A 24,330-nucleotide genomic window follows, 5' to 3' on the forward strand; every position below is an offset into this window, starting at 1 on the left:
CCCAAACCCTTGATTTTTGACTTAAAGAGTGCAAAAGCATAAAACTGTGTATTTTCTGCCTCATGCGAGTGCCGGGTGTCATCAGAGTGCATGTTCAAAACTGTTTCAGCAATACTGGGAAGTCTGTGAACTCCTCTATATGACCCCAAATCGATGCCAGCAGAGCAAAGTGTGCTCTTATTTGCCATGCGTGGCATGACCTTTCCAGATAAAACTTTGGACGGAAAAAGACTGAGCCACTCGTGTTGGTTTAAAAAGTTTTAATGATATTTCAAAGTCCAGTTAATGCCCTTTGATTATTCTGGAATTACAAACTTGCTTCACAGAATTTAATCCAGGTTATAATTTCCTTGTAATGGATGATTAAGATGCCATTTCGACTTCATTTCATCTAAGCATATATGATTGCCCTCCAGTAAATGGATGGTGTGATTTTTACTACACTTCATAGTGTTAAAACTCTATACAAATATTGTACGAAGCGTACAAAAATAAGTGCTTCATGCACACACTTTTTAATACTGTTTCTTGCCCTTTTCTTTGACATCTTTCTGAACTTATATAAATAGCTGAAAAAGCAGACTATATTTACTGAACATTGAAAGTGAGAAGCGTTTTCTACCGACAGTAATTTTGCTGTTGTTGTTGTTAGAGAGAGAAGCGGAGATGTATTATTCATTGGCCGTTTTCTCAAACACGACTTAAAACACAGAAAGAGAAGAGAAAATAGAGCCAGAATACCGATAACACTCTTGCAACCCTGTAATCAGGGTTGTCCTTTTTTTTTTTCTTTTTCTTTTTTTTTTTTGTGAATCGAGGTGTGCTGAACAGCAGTGACAAGGACAATAATACCTTTTGGCTCACCTGAACGAGATAGTTCATAAATAGAAACAAGCCTCCGTTAGCAGCAGTTACAGAAGGTCCAAAGTACCTGATTAGAGGTTATGCTCCAGATGTCTTAAAGGGACACTGTCCAAGGGAGCGACTGCGAATGATTTCCGTGCCTAGCCTTGGTTACAAGCTCATTTTCCACAGCCAATATTCCCACCTGCGAGCGCTAATAAGGCTTAACTGAAGAAATGGGTCGTGATCAGGCAAATTTTTGCAGGACGTCCCCGAAAGCCCTGATCCAGGCGGGTACCTAAGCCTCTGCTCCCTGGGAGGCACCGCGGCGTGTCTCGCGAGCCGGCGGCAAGCTCAAAGCAAGGCGAACGCAATCGGCTTGGGGGGTGACGCAGGTAAGGCAACCTACGGCCGTGGGGTTGTCCTCCGTGTAGAAAAGGCCCCCGGTTTCTGCTGGGCTGTAGTAACGCCAGCACAAGGCACGAGAGAGCTCAAGCAGCGCGTGGGAAGCAAGGTGCTCAAAATAAACAGCCAGGACATTAAAAACGACAGCAAATACCTTGACAGTGTCCGTTTAAGTTTCTCACACATACTCTATTTAAGGAGCATGGGTACATGTTAGGTCTAGGCACAGAGAGAGAGAGAGAGATGCTACTACGAAGCTACAAAACACCTTTAACATATGTGTCTAATAGTACCACAAACTATACAGCTTATATGGTTTTGTTCCATTCCTACCAAAATCACGTCAGCTGAAGGATGAGAATACGTAGCTCCTACCAGTCAACACCTTTTCATCGATTATCTTTTCTTTGCAAAGCTTTAGGTGCATACGATAAAGCTCCACTTAAAATAGCAAAATAGCTTTCACGGTGTCACATTATCTGTGACAAACCTGCTAACAAATTTGGGGCCAGGTCTGTTCAAATCAGTGGGCATCAACATCTAAACACTGAGGGGAAGCTGCTCTCGTGACATGCGGGGAAGATGCTTGTTTTTGCTCTCTGACGGAGGAAAATGTAGAGCTGAAATGATGTCGCAGAAGCAACAAATGGGGGTTCAGCTGTTCGTCTTACAGGCGGTAAACTCTCCTGGTTAATAAGTCTATGGGGGTTTTCAGATCTAGACTGAGCAGATTCAAGGTTTCTTTTAGAGTGCATGCTCTATACAATTGCAAAATGTGCCCTGTAGTCACTGACCACTGGATTTCTTCTGTATCTGTAGGGCATGGTTACTCCTACGTCAATCCGGTGGCTAAAATATAAAGATAATCCCCTGCTGCTGGCGAGCAAAGGACACTTTCAGTATCCCAAAAGAGTACGAACCCAACACCAACTACCAGAGGCCGGTGCTGCTCCGAGCGAGAGGACCACGTACTGCTGACGTATGTGAGTTACCCGGGGGAACTTTCATGGATGTGCGCTCTCCTGGGCTAATTAAGCGAAGAATTGGCCCTAATAAATAGTGTTTTTCTGGTCCTCAGCCTTAATAGTCCTAAAGGCTTTCCTGTCTTTGCCTGAAAATTGGATGGGAGGGGAGAACGAACCATTCTTTGTTGTTTGGTGACTTCTAGGTATGACTGGGAAGTAGCAAAGTGAGAGAGAAAACTCTATTGCATGCCTGCTTTCTACTGGAAAAATCGAATTCACATGAAAGAGCGTACAAACTAGCCTGTTAGGTTGGACTGACATATTTATGACAAAACAGCTTTCTTCCTTGGCTGTGCTGGTGTGAATTAAAAAAAAAAGACATTTGAGACGCCTAGCTGAGCCTGAGCACGTCCCCAGAGCGCTTGTGGCATGAGGTTTGCAAAGGCAGTAAGGGGCAAGCCGGAGATCTGTGCAGCAAGGGCCAAAGAGGTGGCTTTAAATTTCTCTATCTGGTAGAGATAGAGGCGAACAGAGAGAGAGAGGAGAGTGGGGAACTGCTAGAAACACTGCTTCCCTCCCAGGCTCTCGAATCACAGCCTGAAAGGGACCTATTCTGTTTTCAGCGTGGATTGTTGCTTGTAAACACACACACACACACACACACAGTGGTATATATATACCTGAGAACCACTTATCTTCTGGGATAATATTCTGCTTTTTAGTATGAAAATCTGATTTTTACTGATTTTTCCTTCATTTTTCTTTTTCCCCCCCCCCTAATGTTCTGTTACGAAACTAACAAACTAGAAGAACAAACCTCTGGCTAAAAAATCTCATTTTAGAAGACAGATTAGTTAAAAATCATGAGAATCTTCCTGCCTGTGCTCAATTTAAGGAAACTAGCGATACAACACAGCATTAAAACGCCCCGTAACCGTCGCTGCGCGTAGCTACTGCGAAGGCGGGGTAAGCTTCGTAGGCGGCATACGTCGCTAAATCTTGTCCCATCGTCACTGCTTGTTTGAGCTGGGTGGCTGTGACAGTTGCAGCTGCGTTAGCAATGGTGTATCCTGCGGCAGAAAGGAGATGCCAGAGCGGAGGTTAGTGGAAAGATGCTCAAAGGCCACCTGATCGTCAGTTTTCGACAGGAAGACTTGTTGTCAATGGGAATAACACAGGGAATGATGAATTTGTCAATGGGTAGATGGGAATGATCTAATTAGACTGGATATCTCACTCTGGGCATGTTTTTCCTCCACGTTAGAGGTAGTAAAATGAACAGCTACAGCTGGAAAATTAATGCATTTTTTTCACCTATTATTTGTTAAAAATATTACTTAAAAACACCCCTCTTTCTTGAGCATTTTTCCTCAGGCTTGGATTAGCTCTGAACTAAGACAGTGGCACTGGTGTTCTGTAAACTATCTATCTCCCACACCTGGCGTGAGGAGTACGAGAAAATATAAGTAACACAGAGCAAAATCTGGGCAGGTTTCATAGACGAGATGTTTGTGCAGCTGGGGAATACATGGCTCTGACACCCTGCACAACCCAAGTATGTGCAGTTCTGTACAGCCACGTTAGACGGGAGACAACTGCCTTCTGTGCAACACTGGGGAGAAAATATTCAGTAAGATGGAAATTTTCCCATCAGCTTTTAATGGAAAATGTGGTTTCGACACTTCAAAATTTTCCATGGGAAAATGTTAGCTTTGCTGATTTAAAATGAATCATTGGGAAAAACAAACATCATTTCGGGCTGGGTTGCCTGAAAGCAGAATATAGGCTCGACCACAATATTTTGTTGTGACAGACTCAAGAATTGAGAGGAAGCCCAAATTTGGAAAGTGTAGCTGGGTACCCATCTGCATCACCGGACCAAGCTCCGCTGCTAAACTACATTTCCCATGATCCAACTTCACCCACCGACTAGCCAGGCGGCCAAGCATCTGGACTGACTTAAAATTAATCAGATCCGAGTGCCTCTCTTGGGGAAAATGGAGATATTGGGCAACACAGAAAGCATATTGCCTTATTGAAGTTGTTACCATGGGAAAAATAGGAGAAATTTGCTATAACTTGACTAGATCACTCAGAGTAAAATATCTTCTTCACGTCAGCAAACCAAGATGCATCTTTTCAAACTGGAATCGAGAAATTGGTCATTTAAAGTGTAGTATTTGCCACTAGCATAGCAGAAATGAGCTGCTACCTGTGTATGGCCTGAGATGTGCTGGGTCTCAGCTAGTGTCGACCAAGGACCAGCGCTTGTGGCAGGCAGAACTTTAATGCATGTCTTATTTGTTGAGATTCCCAGACAAATAAATAAGGGTGGGTGAAAGAAAAAGAAGAGATTATAATCAAGCAGTAAGTGGGGGCTGGATTCAATAGCGTCTCCATTTGGTTTCCATGCTGCGGAAGCTAGCGCAAGCCCAGACAAATTGATCTTTCTGTGGCTTTTGCGGACTTCTGTGGCAGGAAGCCGGATAGATTTTTTTTTTTTTTTTTTAAACCCATCCCTGAGACACTGCAAACAATTCACTAGTACTGACTAATGCATTCCTCATGTGCAGTTTGGTATAAATTGTTCCCACTGCATCAGAATAACCGTCATGCTGCAGAGCATAGTAACTGTAATGCCTACAAGCTGGATTCCTGCTCCTGGCTTAGATTTTCCATAATTTCCCTAGCTGTTTTGGGTAGCTACAGGAGATGTTTTGGTTATGAACTCCCAAACTGGAAATATAAGCCCTCTGGGAGGTGGGAAAGAGCTTGCGTCAGAATCTGAGCGTCACAGTTGTGTCATTTGCCTGGTGGGTGAAATCAAAAGTGTTGATAGAAAAGGACCTGGGATGCCAAGGGAGGATAAAGTGACCATGACTTGAGCAGCTCATGGTGAAGAAGGTCTACACCATCCTAGGCTGTGCTGGCTGGAGCGAAACCAGCAGGTTGAGGGACGGGGTTATTCCCTCTCTTGGCACTGAAAAGCCCATATCTGGATCCGGTGCCCAGTTTGGGGCCCCCACTACAAGAGGCATCTACAAACTGGAGGAAGTCCAGGGCAGGTGCATCCCTGGAGCAGGTTGCCAAGCCGTGGGAGATCTCCACCCTCGGGGATTGCCCAGACTCGCCTGGACACAGCCCTAAGCAACCTGCTGTAGGTGCAACGTTGGCCCTGCTGTGAGCTGGGGTCAGACGGGAGACCCAAAACTGGGACTGCCTCCAGCCTGAGTTTTTCTAAAAGTACACTATATTTTGGGGAGTTCTGGTGTACTGATAAATTGTTGCTCTATAGACAATAAAGATGCCGTACCCAGAAATAATATCAGCCAAGGTAAAAGCATGCAGAGAAGCACAGCCAGATGCTTGCACGCATCCGCACGCCGTGAACGTAAACTGGTGAATTCTTGACATATATAGGAAAGCATATAGAGAAAACCAAATCCCAGGAGACTGTTGCTGTACAGACCTTCACATACCTGGAAAAGCAGGTGCCGCGGGAGGCACCTCCGTTCCTTCCATGGGAATGCCCAGCGTCTGAAGGGTATATTCTGCTGCGTAGGTTTTGGCTTCATCAATATACGCACTGAGCTTGGGCGGTGTGAAGGGATGTCTGTGGATAAAAGAAAAGAGGAGCCTGTTTTCTTTTCTTTTTTTCTCTTCCAGGACTTTCCTGCAAGTTATTTTTACCCAGCAACGTTGGGTTAAATATTCTGGTCATGTCAGCCTTTGCGTGTAGTCTCTACGGTTGGTACGATACCACGCACCAAATGGAAACGTGAGTTAACTGTGCTGATGCATTAACGAAAATATTCTCCTCGTAGCAGTCCGGTTTGTTTGCCGAGTTTATCAGCCCTGGCCCTCGTTTTGGACAAAATATCCTTTCAGGCCATGCTGCCAAACATTGCCATGCTCCAAACTGCCTTCTTAGTCCAAATGAAAGCCTGCTGGAGCCTGGGTCTTTTGATGAAGTACATAGCAAACAGCGTTTTAGATCGGAAGTGTTTAGGAGCGTATTTGGATCTTAAATATAAGCATGCGCCTACAAGCTGCTGTCTTCTTCCTAAAAGAACCAGTGTCTGTTTTGCTTTCCTACTGAAAAACCAGCCCTTTGCCCGCTTGTTTCTGGCTTTACGTAGATTTTTTTGGGCCATCAGCGAGAGAGCGCCAAGCATGGCAGCCCTCGCTGTCGGTCTTCTCCGGGTTACGGCTGCTCTTCTCCCTAATATCCGAAATAATTAAAAATAGATGCCTGCGTGGTTGTATTTTCAGAGAGATGCTGGATAAAAAGACCTTTAAAAAAATTCCTAAAACCCACAAAAAATCCAACAGTTACGTACATGGCAGGGTTCTGGCTGGCGAGGGCAGGAATCGTGATTTTATATAGGAACAGCTGTCTTTGATCTTGGCCAATGGCAGAATGGAGCTGGTAAACAGGCTGTCCCCAATTATTTTTCTGGCAGATTTCTTCCAAGATCTAGAAGGGGAAAAAGGGATTTGCTCTGGTTAATTGCCGCACAGTCGCGCTCTTACCCAGCTCCAGCCCCCGGCACCGTGAAGCTTCATTCCCTCCAAAGGGCTTTTGGAGGTATATTGGCAGCTTCCTGGCTTCAGCTAAGGCAAAAACAGATGGAGGACCTGGTAATTCGGTCCATGCTGAAATACAAGATTCATCTAGACACCTTATACCTTAAAATGCCATTTAATGCCTGAAGGTAATTATTGCCTTGCTAAATCCAATGCCTTTGTCCATTTTGGCAATTAGTTGTTTTCTTCTGTTATCGGCAGGATTTTCTTTGCATTCTCATCAGTAACTCTATGCACTACTTTTTAACAGTGTTAAAGCATTATGGTTGCATTCATCTGTTCTCTGATGCCTCTCTGGCTCGGTGGGATATAGTGTATGCACTATCTAACCAGTCTTAAAAAAAGGCTGTGTTTCTGTCCAATTAATTATACAGGCTTCAACAGGCGATTTCTGCTTCTAGTTTGAAAGAGAAATGCTGAACCATTCTGCCCTCTGCGTAAGAACGGCTTATTCAGTGCTAATTGGGAAACATTGTCTGGAAATGCTTTTGCTTCGTCTTCCCTTTTTAACTCGCTGGGTAGCTGGTTTCCCAAACAGATCTGAATGTAGCTCGACGTTCCCATACCTCCATGGCAGCGATGCTCGGACCAGCTATTTTTCTAAGTAACTCCGCCAAACTTGACCTTCAGCTGAAGGTCGTTGGGTTTCCCCAGATCTTTTTCAGTGCCATAACGATATACATTACAGTGGCACAGGAAAGCAAATTAGCACCCCAAAGCTGGACAAAAGACAAAAAAATCCTGGTTATCTGCTGAAACCGAAACAGCCCAGAGCAACCTGCGGTAGCTGCGATGTTCATGCTGCTGCGAGCGGGCACTTGGACCAGAGACCTTAAAGGGTACTTCCAGCCTGAATCTTTTTGTGGTCTACTTTTTTAAATTTTTGCAAATGCTGGGTTTAATTTTTTAATTGTATCTGCACGAAAACTCCAATTTAAGCTTATCACTTGATAGAGTACATAAACAGGTTCATTAGATTTCTCGAATATGGCAACATTTGTCCCCTGCTGTTCCAACTGCACTATAAGGAGGGTGATTTTAAAATATTATGCCAGCGTTTAAATGATAAGACAGGTCTATTTATTAGCATCGAGCATCCTCACTAGGCAACGGGAACAAAATTAGGAGGGGTCCTTCAAAGGCGCTGTTGAAATGGTCTCAGTTTAGTGGCCAGGAGAGGCTGACCAAGTTAGCAGATGTTAACGAGGTTGTCGTATTAACGAGGCTGTCTCTTATGCAGCCAGGCAGACAGTAGTGTGAACCAGGCCATAGCTGTTCAAGACCAGTTGGACTCCTAGGAAATCCCACTAACCATTTCTAAAGAGTGGGAAAATGAAAAAAAAGTCTGAATTTCACCTGCCCTAGGGCACTGCAGCAACACCATTTCACCCCTCAGGTGTGCCGCTAAAACAGACTAAAGAGTTTGTGAAGCTTTGCAGGGGAAGAAAAAGGCAAATTTCCAGTTTTCAGGTGCAAGGGGGGAAAAGAGGATATTTTCATGAACATCTGGCAAACCACATGCTATGGCAATTTAAGTGTTAATACACAGAGATGTAATTCAAAAATGCAGGGTGAAGTTAATTTCTGATGTTGCTTTGGGTGACTCAGGGGGAAAGGAATTGCCATAAGACACAGACTCTCCAAAACTCGGGGAATTTATTCTGGATTTGTTCTGTTCGGTCCTCAGTTGTCTGTTTGGATCCGTCACATCTGGGCAACCACATCAAAGGCCTCATTGCACAACCAGTGCATTTGCATGGATTGCACAGCTAATCAACACCTCTTTCCCCACAACTGATTTTAAGATATATGTCTGTGATTTCAGCTCTTAGCATTACTGTTTCACGCAAAGTTACGATTTCTGTGGAATTCTGCTTTCCGACCAGGCATGTGGCTTGCCTTGAAATTATGGGAATCAGCGAGAGGTGACATGCTCAGATCTGAGGAGATGATACTTTATTCCATGTTTTTTCTTTATTTTTTGCTGCTTTGGAGTGATTGCGTGGAGGCAGCAAAGCTCTGTGCCCTACCATGACAGGCTCTGATTTGGAAAATGGGTGGGGGGGTTTCTAGCAAAACCACTATTATTTTTCTTTTTATGCGCATTTGTTCCTCAGCGAAGACCGATATGATGCATCCTATTTATCAAATCCATTTGGGATGAGAATTTCTTTACTCCACAATGCTCTTCAGGAGCAATAGTCACAGCTAGAAGGACTTCACGCCCGTGGGTGTCTATGGAAAGTCTCCCTCGAGGGAGAGTGGACACAGCCTGTTCTCCAGCCAGGCAGGTGGGTATTTTAAGATGCTTTTTTTTTTTCCCCCCCATATCACTCAAGATTTATGAATAGCTATATTCATCGGCGTCTACTTCAAGCAGCGGCTTGTTTTTCTGCAAGCATTTCAGGAGAAGACAAAGTCTGGCCAGAACATTTAGTCGACCCTTTGTGAACGTACCTGAGGAGCAAGCTTGATCCCTTGGGGTTTTAAAGTGACGTGGTTCATCGGCGTGAGCTCCATTCCTGGCAAGAGGTCGTAGAGTTTATCCTCTCCCCTCTTTTCTCCTTTGACCTGGTATCCGCGCCCCAGGCCCGTGTAAGCCAGGTAGCCGCGACCTCCTAGTCCTCTAACTCCCGCAGCCCCTACAGGTACATTCATGTAAATTTCTAGGAATGTAAGAAGGCATTAAACTGAATCAAATCACCGGAAAAATTACCCTGATTCTCGCTGTAATGGAAAAGTTAGCCCCACGCACTGATTTGGGGAAGAAGATGGGCAGGAGGGCCAGCAGGCTCGAGGCCACCGCCCTTGACGGCTCTGCCAGGAGCGGGAAAGGGGAGTTCCCGGAGGAATTCCCGGAGCACCCCTTTGGAGGGAGGGCTGATTTACAAGCACCGTGTGCAATTCCCTGCTGCACAGACGTTTTTCCTCTCCGCAGGTTGCAAGAGGCAGTAAATCAGGGCATTACGGCCGGGTGCGGCAGTGGACTCAAAGATGGAGCTTCACCTCCTACTATATCGCTTCTGACTTTAGACCTGGCAATGCTGTTGCTGGAACGAGCCAGACTCAGCGTTGTCATCTTTGGGCTCGAAAGCTTTGATTTGTGAAGTTTAGGGGGAAGCCCTGCTTCTTTCTTACCCCATTTCCATCTTCTCTGCTCTGCTCAGTCAAGGTGAGGCATACCTTTCCATTTAGTTCATGCACAAATCACTTTTGATTTCAGGACACCTTTCTAACGGGATTTGTAGTCAAAAGGCAGAACGGGGACAGCTGATATTACAACGATTCCTACCCACTGGCGTAATTTCAGTTTCCTGAGGAACTCAGAGTTTACACTTCTGTGAATTCCCCGCCCTTATGTGAACCAAGGTCATTTTTTTCACATTACGTTTCCATTTTAATTTTCAGGAGCACCGCTTGGAGCTTGAGGACACTGTGAAGCAAGAGAGGGCTGGTGGACTGTCACCTCTGCAGCTTTCCCAGTGTGATCGTAACGTGAGCTTACGGGGGGCACGGGGGCAGCGAGGCGAATTTCTGCTCTCCAGTTCCCTTTCTCCTTTGGAAAGGAGTAAAAACTGGCTGGTCTGGTCCTCATCAGCCCTCCTGGCATGCGAGACGGGATTTGGAGTTTGCTGCGGGACCCGGACACGGGCTGGGGACACAAGCTGACTTTGCAGCAGGCATCAGCTTTGGAAGGAAGCTTGGGGACAGATTGCTTTTTGCTAGTCCTCAAATTTATTCCCACCCAGATTTAACTGGGAGGTACTTGAGTGTGGGATATGATTTGGTCGCAGGCGCAGTCACCCGGGATCGAAGGCAGAGTCTCAGTAACTCGCAGAAATACTGTATATTTTTCAGAGACTGCTTATTATTAGATTATTTGTCAAAAAGGAGTCCCTCTCCCAGAGCATGCAATCAATTTCTGGATTTCAGTTCTGGTCCCCATTTACCAGCCCCTGCATCAGGGGCTAGGGCTGCTTAGAGATAGCTGCAAAGGTGACCTCCCTGGGAAATGTCATGATTTGGGGCTCAGAAAACAGTGGGACCGGTAAAACTTTCCCCGTGGGCCTTAAAGTAGAGAAGAAGTACAGTTGTGGGCTGTGCCAGTGGCTGGTCGAGGGAGCTGGCTCCAAAGCGGGGGAAAAAATATTATATTTGTTTTCCCTGTTGGGGAAAAAGCAGGAGGATTCCTGGTTTATTTACCCTGGAGGGAGGGTGATTTGGAAGCTGTTTCGAGACAGCTGTCCAGCTTGCTCCAGGCATATGGTTATTTTTTCATTAAATAGTATGCTGGAAGACCACTGTGTGTTTGGAAAGGGAACATGCTAAAAACTGGATTTTTTGTCCCTCTCTTGAAGGGCTCCAGAGTCCGGGGCAATGACGACCAACAGTAAGTTGGACAATATCCCGGGGTCTCGCTGTTGACTTGAGACAGTGGTGGCTGGAGGGCTGGGAAGCCGCTCTCATGAGCTGAAAAGCTTGGGAGCACAGTCAAGCTTTTGTATTTTCCAGTGCCAGATCCTGGAAGGGTGCAGCGCGCTGACGGCTGCTGGTCTTTGGTGGTGGGAACATGAGACGATGTTTGCGTGACGTCCCCCACCGCTAAGAAAACATGAGAAAATGAAGCTTACAGCCACCCTCTGAGGGGGAACGTGCCTCAGCCCGTCCAGCCATCATCAGAAGAGGGGGCTGATGGCGTCATGCCCCAGCTGCTCTTTTTAAAAACACATTAGTACCAGCTGCAGCGTTATGAATGGATACACCGATCAAAATGAGAGAGACTAGTTCACCCATGTTTGCCCTCAAAACGAACGAGGAGGCAGTCATCTAAAACCTGGGAGGCGTGTTTTGATAGATTTCAGCATTGCCATGGCTAGAGTTACCTCGGACGGACGGGGGTCGGATGATGCTCCTGTTGGTCAGCCCCTTGGTGGCCGGGAAATGGAGGTTGGGGAGAGCCGTGTAGGCCTGGGGCGCGTAGAAGACGGGAGCGCCAAGGTAGGCCGTGGCGGGATCGTACACGTGCCCAAACGCGTAGGTGTATTCCCCTTGCAGCACGGTACCTCTTCCCCCGGTGCCCCGGGTGTATCTGACGTAACTGTCTTTGTCGACGGGTTTGGCTAACGTCACCTCGATAGGGGACCCATCCAGCACCTTCGCACCAGGACATCGGGGAAAGAACACGAGAGAGGCACAAACGTGAGGAAATCTCCCAAAATGCACAAGGATTATCCTGCCTAGGGAAGCAGCTTCCCCTCGTAGTTTGCTAACCAGACAGGCATAGCTGAAAGAGTGAGAAAACCACCCAAAAAAAGGCCAAAATCTCCATCCCACAGGTGGAAAAAATAGACTGGAAGGTTTAACATGCTGAAAGCATCCAGCCCTGAAACCAGCCAGGGAGGGCCTAGTTAACCTAGTTACTGTAGCTGGGAAGCCTTTAGAAAGACTTCGCTTCCCTACAAAGCAGCCTATAAACCTATGAGATTATATGTACTCCTATATCAAACAGCAGCAACACTAAAAATAGGAGCGGGGTTAACACCTCTTTGGGAAACGCTCTTGCATTGCAGCACCGCGAATTACATGCAGCGTGAGAAATGCTAAATACAGCAGCCTCCTTGCAAATCTGCATCTGAATTCAGAGCAGATGTTTTGGGTTGACCTTGTTTGTCCCTGTTTACCATTCACATGCTTCCCTGTAAATGTTTCTGTTGGCAGACACCGTACAAGTTTGTGAGCACGAGCCAAGGGAACCCATAGCCCCGCGTTTTCTATTCCTTGTTTCGGCATTGTTCTGTTTCTTTTTGAGCGGTGAACTACATCCTGATTTGGGCAGAACATTTAGCATGAATGCAAGTAGCAAGAAGCCAAAACGAACAGTCTGTGAACACCACACTAGCTGAAAACTCAATTCAGGAATATAAAGGCAGTCCGCAAACAGAGAATAGGGCTATCACCTTCAGGATGCTTTTGTAAGTAATAAGCCACACAGCTTTATTTCAGCAATATGCTGCATAAAGGCCGTATAAATTAGCATTGACACCAGCTTTACCTTCCCATTCAAGGCTTTCATTGCTTCGACAGCATCTTCTCTTTTATTAAAGTGCACAAAGGCGTAGTCTCTGATTTTCTTTACTCTCTCCACTGCACCTACAGGAAAGGTTGGAGTATTAGTTTTGAAATGGAGCATTCAGCAAAACCCTGTCCTGAAGGAGCAGCTGTGTTGTGCTGTAAGCTTTAGAGAGCAGAGGGCAAGAAGACAAGGGGACAGCCCATGTGGTGAGGGATCTCCATCCTCAGGGGTTGCCCAGACTCACCTGGACACGGCCCTGAGCAACCTGCTGTAGCTGCGACGTTGGCCCTGCTGTGAGCTGGGGTCAGACCAGAGACCCCTGGGACCAACCTGAATCTGTCTACAACTTTATAATTACCTATAGTAGCTCAAATATAAATATCTTATTGTTCTCTTTGACGCCTATCCTCTATAGCTTTTCATTCCCCTTGTCAACTCCTCTTCTGCTCCTTGGAACTGCAATACTCAAGTACAAGTGAGTTTGGCTCCAGATTGACCACACAAGCTCCTATTCCCCATGGTCACAGGTTTTAGACCCCAACCTTTATTTTCTTCTTTAGTATTTCATCTTTCCCACTCCTCTTGGTTGGGAAGTGCATTGTTAACCAGCCTCGCCACTGAGACTTCTAGCATCTTCAGACACATCCCTTAAAAATATGGCTAATGAATGCTGAATTACTCTTCCGTTGGCTTCTCCCCCCTTTACAGCTGAACAGGCAACCTGTCCCAATGCTGCAAAAAGTACTTAAGTAACTACAGAAGAAAAAGAAATTTCTTTGGAGTTAAAAGGGAGTCGTTGGGAGCGTCAATGCAGTAAATGAAGTCTATCCCGGCCTATCACCCAAACAGCCTGCACGTCTTCAAAATGACACTGAAACAGTAAGTGGTACTCTGTTTCCTAGTGGGATGAGAGGGTGATTTTCTAAGCGCAAAGTTGTGGGAGTTACATACCGATCCCTTGTTTACAAGTCAAGGCTTTAATGAGCTCTGCGTCTTGAAAATCCCCCTTCTGCCTTCCTGAGAGCGCTCTGTGTTAGTGATGCTTGCTCGCGCCTCAGTCTTGCTCGCTCTCGTTTGTGCCTCTATCAGAACAAAGCAATGTACTACACACGCTTAGGTCATCTCCATGGAGAAACTGGCCGTGTGGCATTACTGGGGGAGTACTGTCCTCCTTAGATAGGTCTGGAGAGCACAACCTGCCCGCTATTGCAGCGCAGCATGTACTAGCTAAAATTACAGGAGACGCCTTTTACAGACTTGCCCGTCTTTGATGCTCCCTTTCAGCATCATCCTGCTTCAGCAGCAGTGACTGGGGCCTATTTAAACACGCGGAAACTGCCGGGGATGAGGATTACACCAAGGTCCCTAGGGAATGAGGGCAGTGTTTTTCGCTGACAGAAGTGATAGGTGAGTCTACAGAAGTCATCTGAGGAGGGGATAAGAAGCATCAAATTTGGCACCAGCCGAATTAAATTAAAGGACGATGCTTTTTGTACTGTCGTTAGACTTGGGATACATAAACAGCGGTCCTACTAGTGTGTTTATGGAGACTCTGCTGATGTGAGAGCCTTTGTGGCAGTTGCTCTGTAACGGGTGCCTCTAGATTTTAACTCTTACTTGGATAATTTTTTATTAGATGATTTGTTATTGGCAAAACAGTTTCTAAATTCACTGGATCAAATGTACACTTGAGGCAAGTGTCGCTGAAATACAGCACAAAGAATAATGCAGACAATCAAGGGAGGACATGAATCACTGCAGATTTTTGCTGACACATTTGATTGTAATCTCACTATAACCGAAATTGCATTTATTCTCCCAAAAGCTCAGCTTTTGCTTGTAGTATGCACATTTTTTAGAGCTATTCCATTCTTTAAAGCATGTCAGAGCTCTACAGAAGGCATTCCTGATTTAATCCAAAGTCAATAAAGCTGTCTAGGAAAAAGAAAAAAAGAGAGATGACAATTTCCAGCACAAAATTGAATACCTGTGTCAGAAGTAAAATGATAAAGTGGCAGAAAGGAAAACTGAAGATGATGTAGTTTGAAATCTTCCACTGTTGTGCTAGGAAACTTTTTTTTCAGGAGCAAACCAGATGACTGTTACAAAAATTTCAGATGGCTTTTAAATGTGTTTCTGAGGAGTGCAAGAAGTTCAGTGTTCAGCAGCGAAACCGAATGAATAAAGGAGGAAGCAGTTAATATAGCAAGATGAAACATTTAACTGAGGGGTAAAATGGGATCGCTAACAGCTTGAGGGTTGCTACAAGTACTAGCTGATAATGTTAGAGGGATAAAAAAGACTTATAAAGAAATTTCTAACAGATCTGTGCATCGCAGCCTACCACAAAAAGAAGAAATATATGGAGCAGAAATGAAAAGTTAGTGATGGAAAAATGAAGCTCTATAGTGTATTTTTAAAAATTAATAGAAGGAAGTTAATAGAAATGAGATGAAAGATGATTTCACTTTGCCAAGCATAAGTTACTAATGCCTAATGGATTGTGTGGCTTGGAGAGCTGCAGAAATGGGTTATTTTTGCTTTGTTGTTTTTGGTAGCATTTTCTACAGCCTGAAAGACTCAGAAGTGAAATCTTATTTGAAAGCCAGCAGAATTTTTATTCCCAACAAACCTACTTGCTTTTTGAAAATTTCACCCTAAGCGCATGTAATATATGCCATGAAGGAATACCATCATGTTCCGGATTAAATGATAAGCGCTGATTATTCACACGTTGACAGTGGAGCTTTTACGGTATGAAAATGATAGAAGTCAACATATAGATAGATTAGACAAAAGATAAATGTAAAAAACCCAGCCAAACAACAAATAAACAAACAAAACCCCCAAGGTGGTATCTTGGTTTCTTTTGCTTGCTCATTTTATGGTGCTTTTTTTTCTTAGAATATGCTTTTTAAGGTGTGCCTAAGGAAATTAAATTCTTCTCAGCAGCAAAAGGGGAGCATCTGTATGAAATCACTATTTCTAACATTATCCTTTTTCATAGGAGAAAAATGCTGAAAGCAGCTGCTGTTTCACAAGCTCTCTTTTTAAGGAAGGTACAAATTCACAGGTGAGATCATTTTTATGATAGAGGCCTCCCCATGCAATATTTTGGACCTCTTCCAGTTGGCAGCCATCTAAAAAAGATTAGTAGTGTTGCTAACTAGAAATTAAGTGGATAGAGGGATGATGTGATGTGCGTGTAGGGTGGGAGCATTCACTTTAATGACAAGTTTTGTGGCATTACTCGTGAACTTTTTATGGCAGAAAAGCTGTTATTTTTTCTCTTTGGCATTTTACAAATGAAGAAAGATTTCCATCTGCAGTAGGAATACTTGTTTAGGAGCTACCGTGTCAATGGGTTCCTACCTTGCTTGATATTGTTGAATTCCTTTTCAATGGTCTCTTCGGTAGTCGATAGCATGAGGTTCCTCACGTAGAGAATTTTTACTGAGGACATGGTGTCTTCATCCACCTCGACTTCTGGCTCTGCCCAGTCAACAGCGATTGGGTGTCCCCATAACTGGATCCTCCCTTTAAAGGCATCGGCATCATCAGTGTCAAACATACTTTGGTTCTTTTTACTTTTGCTCAGAGACTATTTTATAGAGAGTATGAACAGGCTGTGGTATTAGAGCAGTAGAATAGATTGGTTCTACAAAAGGGACCAAAATAAATCTTTCTAGTTCAAAGCACTGGCATTTAGGTAACTTATTTCTGAAAGCAGCTGGCCACACTTTCAGTGTGCTCCCGCCAGTACCTTAGATGCCTGCAGAAATGCAGTGTCCAGAAAGAAAAGAGAGAAAATATGGTATGATTCACTAAGGGAAATACTTTAATGAACATAGTTCTCTTGTAAAAATCCCTGTTCCTTGCAAATGTTTAATTTCCTCGATAATTGGAAACGGATCCAGAAGTCCCACTTGGACAAAGTGAAGTAAGGATTTTTCTGTGTGGAGTTGTATGGTCCCATGGGATAAAGTTGCAATGGAAGCAGTAGAAATAAGGGAAACAAAGGACAATATCACAGGTGCAGGTGTGGAGGAGAAGCATACGGGCTCTGTTGACAGTGGATCAAGCCATCGAGGAGCAGGGAATAAAAAGAGTAAATAAAAAGGTATTTAAAAACAATGTTGTGGTCAGATTCTCATGCTGGGGTCCATAATCATTTGCCTTTAGTCAATTAAGCCATTAGGTAACTGATTAGGGAATTATTCCAGCGATTTTTCAATATGTAATGCAAACTGACTGCCAAGAACTTGTCTCAAAGCTGTTCAAATTGCAGCAATGAGAGTAGGATGGAGGGTGAAGCAGAGGTACCTCTGTCTAGTGAGTTTTTTCACCTCCTGTCTTCTCCAGATGGCAATGATAATTGCCTTCCTGTTTTTCCTCCCTATCCCTTCTGCACATCTTGCAGGGAGATCTTCCTCCCCCTTCCCTTCAAGAGCAGCTGAAATCTGGTCATCCACTAATACCTGGAGACCTAAATTTCATGTGCTCTCTCCTGCTTTGCATTCACCCAGTGTTATCAGTGGCCAGGTTTTTCTCTGGTTATTTTAATCAGCTCAGCAGATAGTGGGAGGTGCAGTGTGGGCAGCTTTCTGTCTAAGCAGAGTAGTAAATGCTAGATGTTTCCTCCAAATAATGGAATACAATATATCTCCCTCTTCAGCAAGGTTCCCTCGAAGAGTCACAAAACTTTTTTTCAATAACAGGAGTGAAAAGTTAAAAAACAAAAAATGGAAAGGGGCTGCTTTCCGCTAGAAAAGCCTGTGAATGAGCTGTGACTTGTGGAGCTAGATTGGGTTGATGTTTAGCTTTCAGCAGTGCCCAGTCTCATTTGAGCTGCTAATGAAAAGGAATAGAAAGATGGTAGTTAATGCCAGCCGAAGTGGAAATAACGACCTGGTTTTACGGGTAGCAAGGAACAACTAATTGTGTTGCCTGTACCACCGTCTTGCTGAAATCCGGTTATCCTCCACCCCAAAGGCGTTCTCTTATTTAAAGAGGAGGCCAGACAAAGTTGCTGTTGAAAGCATCTTCCTTTTTGAGCATTTCTGCCTCTTCTACAAAGCTCCCTCAAAGAGTGGCTAGGTTCACAGTCAAGGATGAATCCTGATAATGATCTTCATTTTCAGATTCATCCAGTACCTCATCTGGAGACACATTCAGTCCTGGCTTGAAACCTCTTTCAAGTTCCTCCCTTATGATTGCAACATCATAAGACTCTCTCCTGCAGTTCAGGCCTTTGAAATTCCCCAAACTGTTTACCGAGTTGTCCCTAAATGGGAAGTCCCTAGCAAATTGCACACGTCTGCTCAGGACTACATTTTCTTTCCCACCTGTCTCACTGTCTTTGCTGAGGATTTTAAGGGCTCTGCTTCCTCAAGGCTACCGTTGTCAGCTGTAGCTGTGCCTGCTCTGTTCCTTCATTCTTGCTGTGGAAGCCATGCAAAAGTTATGCTGAAGCACAGATTAAAATGAATGTGCTCCCATAATTAGGGAGATGCTAAACTGATTCAGAATGTAGAAGATACAGAATAAAAGGAAAAACAGTCAATGTAAAATATCCCGCAACGGCTAAGCATACTCAGACGCATATCAGTGCTCAAAATCATCCTTGTTTCTGGCAATAAGTAAAAGGTGTTTAAATGACTCATGATTCTTCACAGACTATGATATAGAAAGTGCCAAAGAAGGTACGTGGGACGATGCATAACGAACAAATCTCAAAACAGAAGGTCGACTGAATTCTTGCATCGGCAAGTGAGCTGAGTTCAACAAAGTGATGAGGGTAATGTTGAGCATAAGAAAGCACGAGAAAAATGGTGAAATTGCTCCAAATGCACACTTAATGGTAAGTGACTCTTTCATCTAATACCTATTAAACTTCTCCTGCTTTGTAGCGGCCCTTTAGCACCGTCCACCAGTGCAAAATGACATAGACTCATTCTTTAGAAGTCTTCCTCCTACACGGAAAATATCACTTTTCAGGAAAGTCCTCAGCACATTCACAAGGCTGAATGTGTTCTTAAATGCTTTCCTGAGTGATGCTCTCCAATAGGCTATATATAAGGCTATATTTTATTTATAACCCAGAATAACCATAGAATAATATAAGTCCTAGAATAGAGCTGTACAGACACATACAGCTAGATCCATCTAGCTATATTTTTCATAAGTTCTTGCTCCTTAATGAAGTGTGTGGATAATGAGCACGGTGATAAATCGGGATCTGCAGAGAATTGCCCACCTCCTACCCCAGAGCCGTGGCATCTCCATGAGGCAGTCCGGAGCACTGAGGCCACTCCAAGCAAACTGTTAGCAACTGAGAGAAAACCCAGCAGCAATTGCTTCCTTGGGTACGTGGTTCCTCTTGAGACTTCTGTCGCACCACAAGCGGTAAGGATACGACTGACAAGATGAAGCCGTCCCTACCACCCCAGGTCGCTGTACTAACCTGGTAACAATTTTCTCCTTGCCATTGCTGCTGCCCGATGACTCTCATATTCCACGAAAGCAAAACCCCGGTTTTTCGTCTTGTCAGCCGCACTAGGGTACACAATGACGTCCACAACTCCGTCCGTGACTTTCTTCATCTCTGCTAAGATTTCCTCCCTCTTCTTTGTCTTGGGGATCCCCCCCACGAACAGACGGCAGTTGTCCACGCTGGCACAGACCCCAAGGAGACGCCCGTTCCTGCATATAAACCACATTTCTGGTTGGTTGTCCCCGCCTTGTCCCAAAACACAGGTTCAAACACAAGCCCTCCCACTCCAGTGGTGTACGTTGCTTGGGACATTCAGGTCATTTTGCTCAACGTAAGGGGCTCAATCCAACATGAAGGCTGACACCTGACCAAATTTGACATCAAGGTAAGAGAGCACAGTTGAAATGAGGGACTGGAGATTTGGGAGAAACCAAAGCCAAATTTTACTTTAGCTTCCTGGGATTCTCTCTTCTGCTGGTTCCAAAAACAGCTGCTACCACCCAGCTGTACCTACCACCATGAGCACAGCAGCGACCCATATGTTGCCATCAGTGTGTGCCAGGATTTGCCGTGTCTACTCATGACCGAGGTTTGGGGGGAAAAAAAATCCCTCCATTTCTTCTTATCATACATGTGAGAGCTTACAAAAGCCAACTGTTCTGCAGACCCCAAAGTAAAAATTTCCTTCCACACACACTTCCTCACCTCCTTGCAGCTTGAGTACCTCTTGAGGGATCTTGAGAAGTTAAAAACTTCTTCAGAAGGGTCTTTGGAACAAGACAAGTAAGCAAGGGAGGTGAAGATGGTTAAAATCTGATCTTTAACACCCTCCAGCCTCTGATGCAAATCATGTTTCCCAGCCATCCTCCTGTGTCTTGTGACCTGCTCATCCTCGTAGTTGCTAGTAGAGCTTCCCTAATTCACAACCTATCCTTTTTGTGAAAAATTAAAATCTTAAAAACGCCAGAATGGTTCATCAGCAAATACTTTTAAGGGAAGAAATATACTCATCCCACTTCTAATGGGGGGGAAAAAATGTGGTTGAAATCAAAACAAAACATATCAATAGACCCATGTGTTGCTGATTACTGGTTGTTTTGTTCCCAGTTCTTAGTGACAAACATGAGTGTTTTTTCTATTCCTACTCACTGGGGAATGTCACTGATTTGCCATTGGTTTTTATCCTATTTCACTGTTTTTTGCAATCACACTGTCTTTCAGAACATATCTGCAGTATAACGTGAGACTACTCACATGGGTAGGAATACATCAACAGAAAACAGCCCAGAGTGGAACATGAAATGAACCATGACGGTTAGCTGTCAGTTAATTTGATCCACAGCAAAATATTTTTTTCCCAATGTTCTGATAGATTTTTTTTGTAAGGAAGAAATTTCCTGTAAAAGATACTGATTCTGGTGAAATAGTGGTTTCTGTTGACTGCATTTCCAGAGCAACTAGCCATAATACATACTTGCCTTTGTAGCAGGGAATAAAGGAGTGATTGCATAGAGGGAAAAGTGATTTCCTTTTCAATTTTGGGTATCTAAATAACCTTCCTCTAGGTAACGGGGGAAAAATATGGCATGTATAACAAAACGGATTAATACATCATATAATTTAAAGTTGACGTGAAGGTGTTTGTCATGCTTACCTAATCTCGTAATTATTGAGTTGCTTTATTGCATTCTTCGCCTCCTGTTTAGTAGAGAAGGTTACAAAGGCATAGCCCCTATTGTTTCCATTAAAATCCATCATCATTCTCATTTCATAAATTTTGCCAATCTGGAAATGAAAAGAAAAGGCATTCTAAAGGAAAGGTTTGTCAGCAACGTGGGAGATATTTAAACAAGACTGGGTACTTCCTTGACTATATAACGTCAGAGCTCTTTGAATGCTTCCACATATAAGAAAATTATCCAGAGCCTGTTCCACTGTTACACTGATTTCTGGCCCATCAATGAAGTCACACTAAGTAGAAACAGCATGTGCTTAAGAGATAAGGTGGGCAGTTAGCACGTCAGTAAAGAAATATTACGCATACTAGTAAATAGGAGTTTGGCCACTGACTTTAGCAGCTCCAGGATTTCTGATCTCATTGCCCTGAAACCACATCAGGGCTTGGAGCCAAGATGAATGATTTCTTGCTGGGGAGGTGGGGGCTCCTGGGTGGATAAGGGAACGGGGGTGGAGGGGGCTGTACCAGCTAACTGAGGAAAGAACTAGGGTTTCAATAGATGGTTTTCCCAGTCTGGGCCAAATCACCTCCAATTCAGCCTGGAAATGTAGCTTTGATCATCAATATCCTCTGCAAAATGACTATCGGCCATAAAGACTTACTTTTTCACACAATGGTATAAGCTCATCTTCGAAGAGGTCTCGGGGCAGTTTCCCAATGAAGATCTCACAGCCCCTCTCTGGCGGAGGGCCGTCCCAGCCAGGTGGTGGGCCTCCATATTTTCTTTGCCCATTTTCCTGTTGTGGAGAAAAATAAAAGGATGGCTTAAAATATGCAGATTTTAAATGTGGATGTAATCCTCTCGACAAGGAACCCAGACTTTTGTCCAACTTGATGTGACATAATAGACATACACCATTACCAGTGCATTACCAGGCAAGCACTCTCCTTTCCCATAACGAATAACTCTTTACAGACTTAAAATAGATGATACAGTGTGAACTGGCTGCCTCACTGATGTATCTATACTGAAAGACCTCAATATCCCTTTCAGTAGGACTGGTGATATACTGGAAAAGGGTTTGATCTGTACCTAGATGAGTTTCACTAAGGAACATGCATCAGTGCGTTGAACAGGATGTTGTTTCAGCAACCCGATTTCTACTTCAGATGTCCAAGATGGAGACAGTCAAATACCTCCTTGGAAAATAGAGGTTTTCTCGGCTATGGGACGTGAACCCTTGTGGAATGTGTACTAGTTCTGGAATGTGTAATATGGCACTTGCAAAATGTACAAATTGATTCTTCATCCAATTGTAAACATTGATTAGCAACGGTATGTCTCATATTTTAGTAATTCATGGAGATCTTCCTTCTGTATAGACCAAAGAAAAGGTACCAGAAGAATCATGTTTGAAGGCAGAAAGGCTATGTAGAAGGAGAAGGCATCTGGACCTCAGGCACAGCTAACACAAAGGGGAAAAACAGAGATGGAAGTCACAAGGGAAGAAATTACGAGAGAGATTTGGACAGAATGAAAAGTGGAGGGACGGTGCGAATGGATAGGAGCTGCCTTGCAGGCCAGCCAGGGAGCCTGAGACATCATCAGTGGTAAGTGATGCTGGAAAGGAGAGCAGGCGTCTCACCACACTTGGAAAACGGTGTTTCCACCAGCAATTGGACTTGGCAAAGAGCCATCCACACCTGGCACAAGGCCTGGTGAGGACTTGGGCCTGGGGGCTGTCATGGAGGGATAGCGCAGGGGAAGACGTGATGGAGTTGGGCAAGAGCTTGGAAGTGACAGTAGGAGAGCGATGAGTTCTGGATGCGTAGTGACGCTTTTTCTGTGTTTCTTCTCACTGCATGCATGCTTCCTTGCTCAGCAGAGGAGATGTGAAGGAGAGAGCACAAGACATTCAGTGGGATGGAGGACACAAAACCTGGAGCAAGAAGGTCGTGCCAGAGTCCTGGTTTGCATCAGGTCTTGAAGGCACTCCGCACCCAAAAAGCCACCCCAGGGAGTGCAGGTCCCAAAGCCAGGGCTGTGGTGAAGCCCTTTCTCTACCCATCTGGGATTTGAGAGAGAGCCTGGGAGGTGACAAGGTAAGGAAGAGGAGAAAGAAACAGTCCGTTGGAGGGGAGATAGGAGGGTCATCAATAGGAAGAGGAGGCCAGGTGAGGGGCAGGAGAGCTCTCCCACCAGGGACTGTCTGGGGAGTCACCTGGGATGATGCCTGCCTACCCAGCAGGGTAGGGAGCAAGTCTTGGCCCTGAATAATACCCAAAGATGTGAGAAACAGCCGATATTTCCACCTTTGCCTACATTTTTGCTAGATGGGTTTCTCTCTCTCTTCTCCCCTCCTGTTTTTTATCAACTTTTCTGCCTTTCTGGTTTTCTTCTTTCTCACATTTTCCCTCATCTTCCTCTCTACGTTTTTTCTTTTTCTCTCTTTCTCTTTTTTTCCTCTTTTTCTCTCTCTTCTCCCTCTTTCTCTCTCTTCTTCCTATTAATCTTTCTTTTTCCCCTCTCTCTCTCTTTCTCTTTCTCTCTCTCTCTAGCCCTCCTTGTCCTGCTGCAATGCCCTGTGACCAGAGGAGCTGGGAGTTTGCTCATTTGTCTGTTTTTGTCTCCCTCTTTCTGTTATCATTTCCCACTCTGGGAATATTCCAGGCAAGCGAACAACTGACTTGATGAATGGCTGACTTAAGATGACTGCCTGAACGAATTAAGCCTATAGCAAAGGCAGATCCTTGCAGGAAATTAGGACTAGAGCAAGAGCACATTCAATTTTCTTAAGCCTATACCTGGCCTTGAGTTATCCATGCCCATTCTTCACGTTATAAATGCTTTCAGCATAATGTTGGAGTCATAGGAATATTTGAATTTATGAAGGAACCCTCACAGGAAAGCAGACTGGAAGATCGTGAAGTTTCAGGCTGTTTTTCTGCCCCTAGGTTGGCTGCACTGAGCACATGGGTGGTGTGAGGTTTTCTGGCTGCCCCAAGAATTGCGAAATGTCTTTCGATCTATTTGTTAGGTGAAGACAAAATGTCACGGTTGTGTCATGTGTTGCAGTCAACCGTAATCTTCATTGGCACATCAGCCGGAGGAAGGAGCTGGTCATTGAAAGAAATGCTGATTTCACGTTTAATGGGCTGAAAAGGGCTAGGGGAGATTTACCATCCCACTTGTAAACCAAGTGAGAGAAAAATCAATCAGTTAATTTTTTCATTCTGTCAATATATGTGGGAGCTTGTGTGTGAGGAGACTCAGCAAAAAATAAAA

General features: G+C 44.5%; 1 protein-coding gene and 1 long non-coding RNA gene across 6 annotated transcripts in view; one reads left to right on the forward strand and one right to left on the reverse strand.

The window, feature by feature from the left end:
* Nucleotides 1–245: 245 nt before the first annotated feature.
* Nucleotides 246–24,330, reverse strand: part of A1CF (APOBEC1 complementation factor) — a 33,408-nt gene continuing 9,323 nt past the window's right edge. For 2 of the 5 annotated variants that reach the window (XM_026097426.2, XM_064513564.1), the window contains 10 exons: nt 21,707–21,841; nt 21,021–21,151; nt 19,337–19,575; nt 16,246–16,410; nt 12,853–12,950; nt 11,684–11,954; nt 9,258–9,466; nt 6,554–6,690; nt 5,693–5,826; nt 246–3,283 (listed from right to left, as the gene is read on the reverse strand). In XM_026097426.2, coding sequence (XP_025953211.2) covers nt 3,132–3,283; nt 5,693–5,826; nt 6,554–6,690; nt 9,258–9,466; nt 11,684–11,954; nt 12,853–12,950; nt 16,246–16,410; nt 19,337–19,575; nt 21,021–21,151; nt 21,707–21,841 — 1,671 coding nt within the window. In that variant the 3' untranslated portion in view covers nt 246–3,131. Of the gene's footprint in view, nt 3,284–5,682; nt 5,827–6,553; nt 6,691–9,257; nt 9,467–11,683; nt 11,955–12,852; nt 12,951–16,245; nt 16,411–19,336; nt 19,576–21,020; nt 21,152–21,706; nt 21,842–24,330 lie in introns of all 5 variants that reach the window. The other 3 variants (XM_026097429.2, XM_026097427.2, XM_026097428.2) reach the window with 3 other exon arrangements.
* On the forward strand, nt 13,152–22,649 carry LOC135328678 (uncharacterized). The gene is made up of 4 exons (XR_010389635.1): nt 13,152–13,752; nt 15,881–15,946; nt 18,549–18,733; nt 22,428–22,649. It is a non-coding gene; the product is annotated as an uncharacterized LOC135328678 (long non-coding RNA).

Source organism: Dromaius novaehollandiae, chromosome 6 (assembly GCF_036370855.1).
Source record: "Dromaius novaehollandiae isolate bDroNov1 chromosome 6, bDroNov1.hap1, whole genome shotgun sequence".
NCBI classification, from domain to species: Eukaryota; Metazoa; Chordata; class Aves; order Casuariiformes; family Dromaiidae; genus Dromaius; species Dromaius novaehollandiae.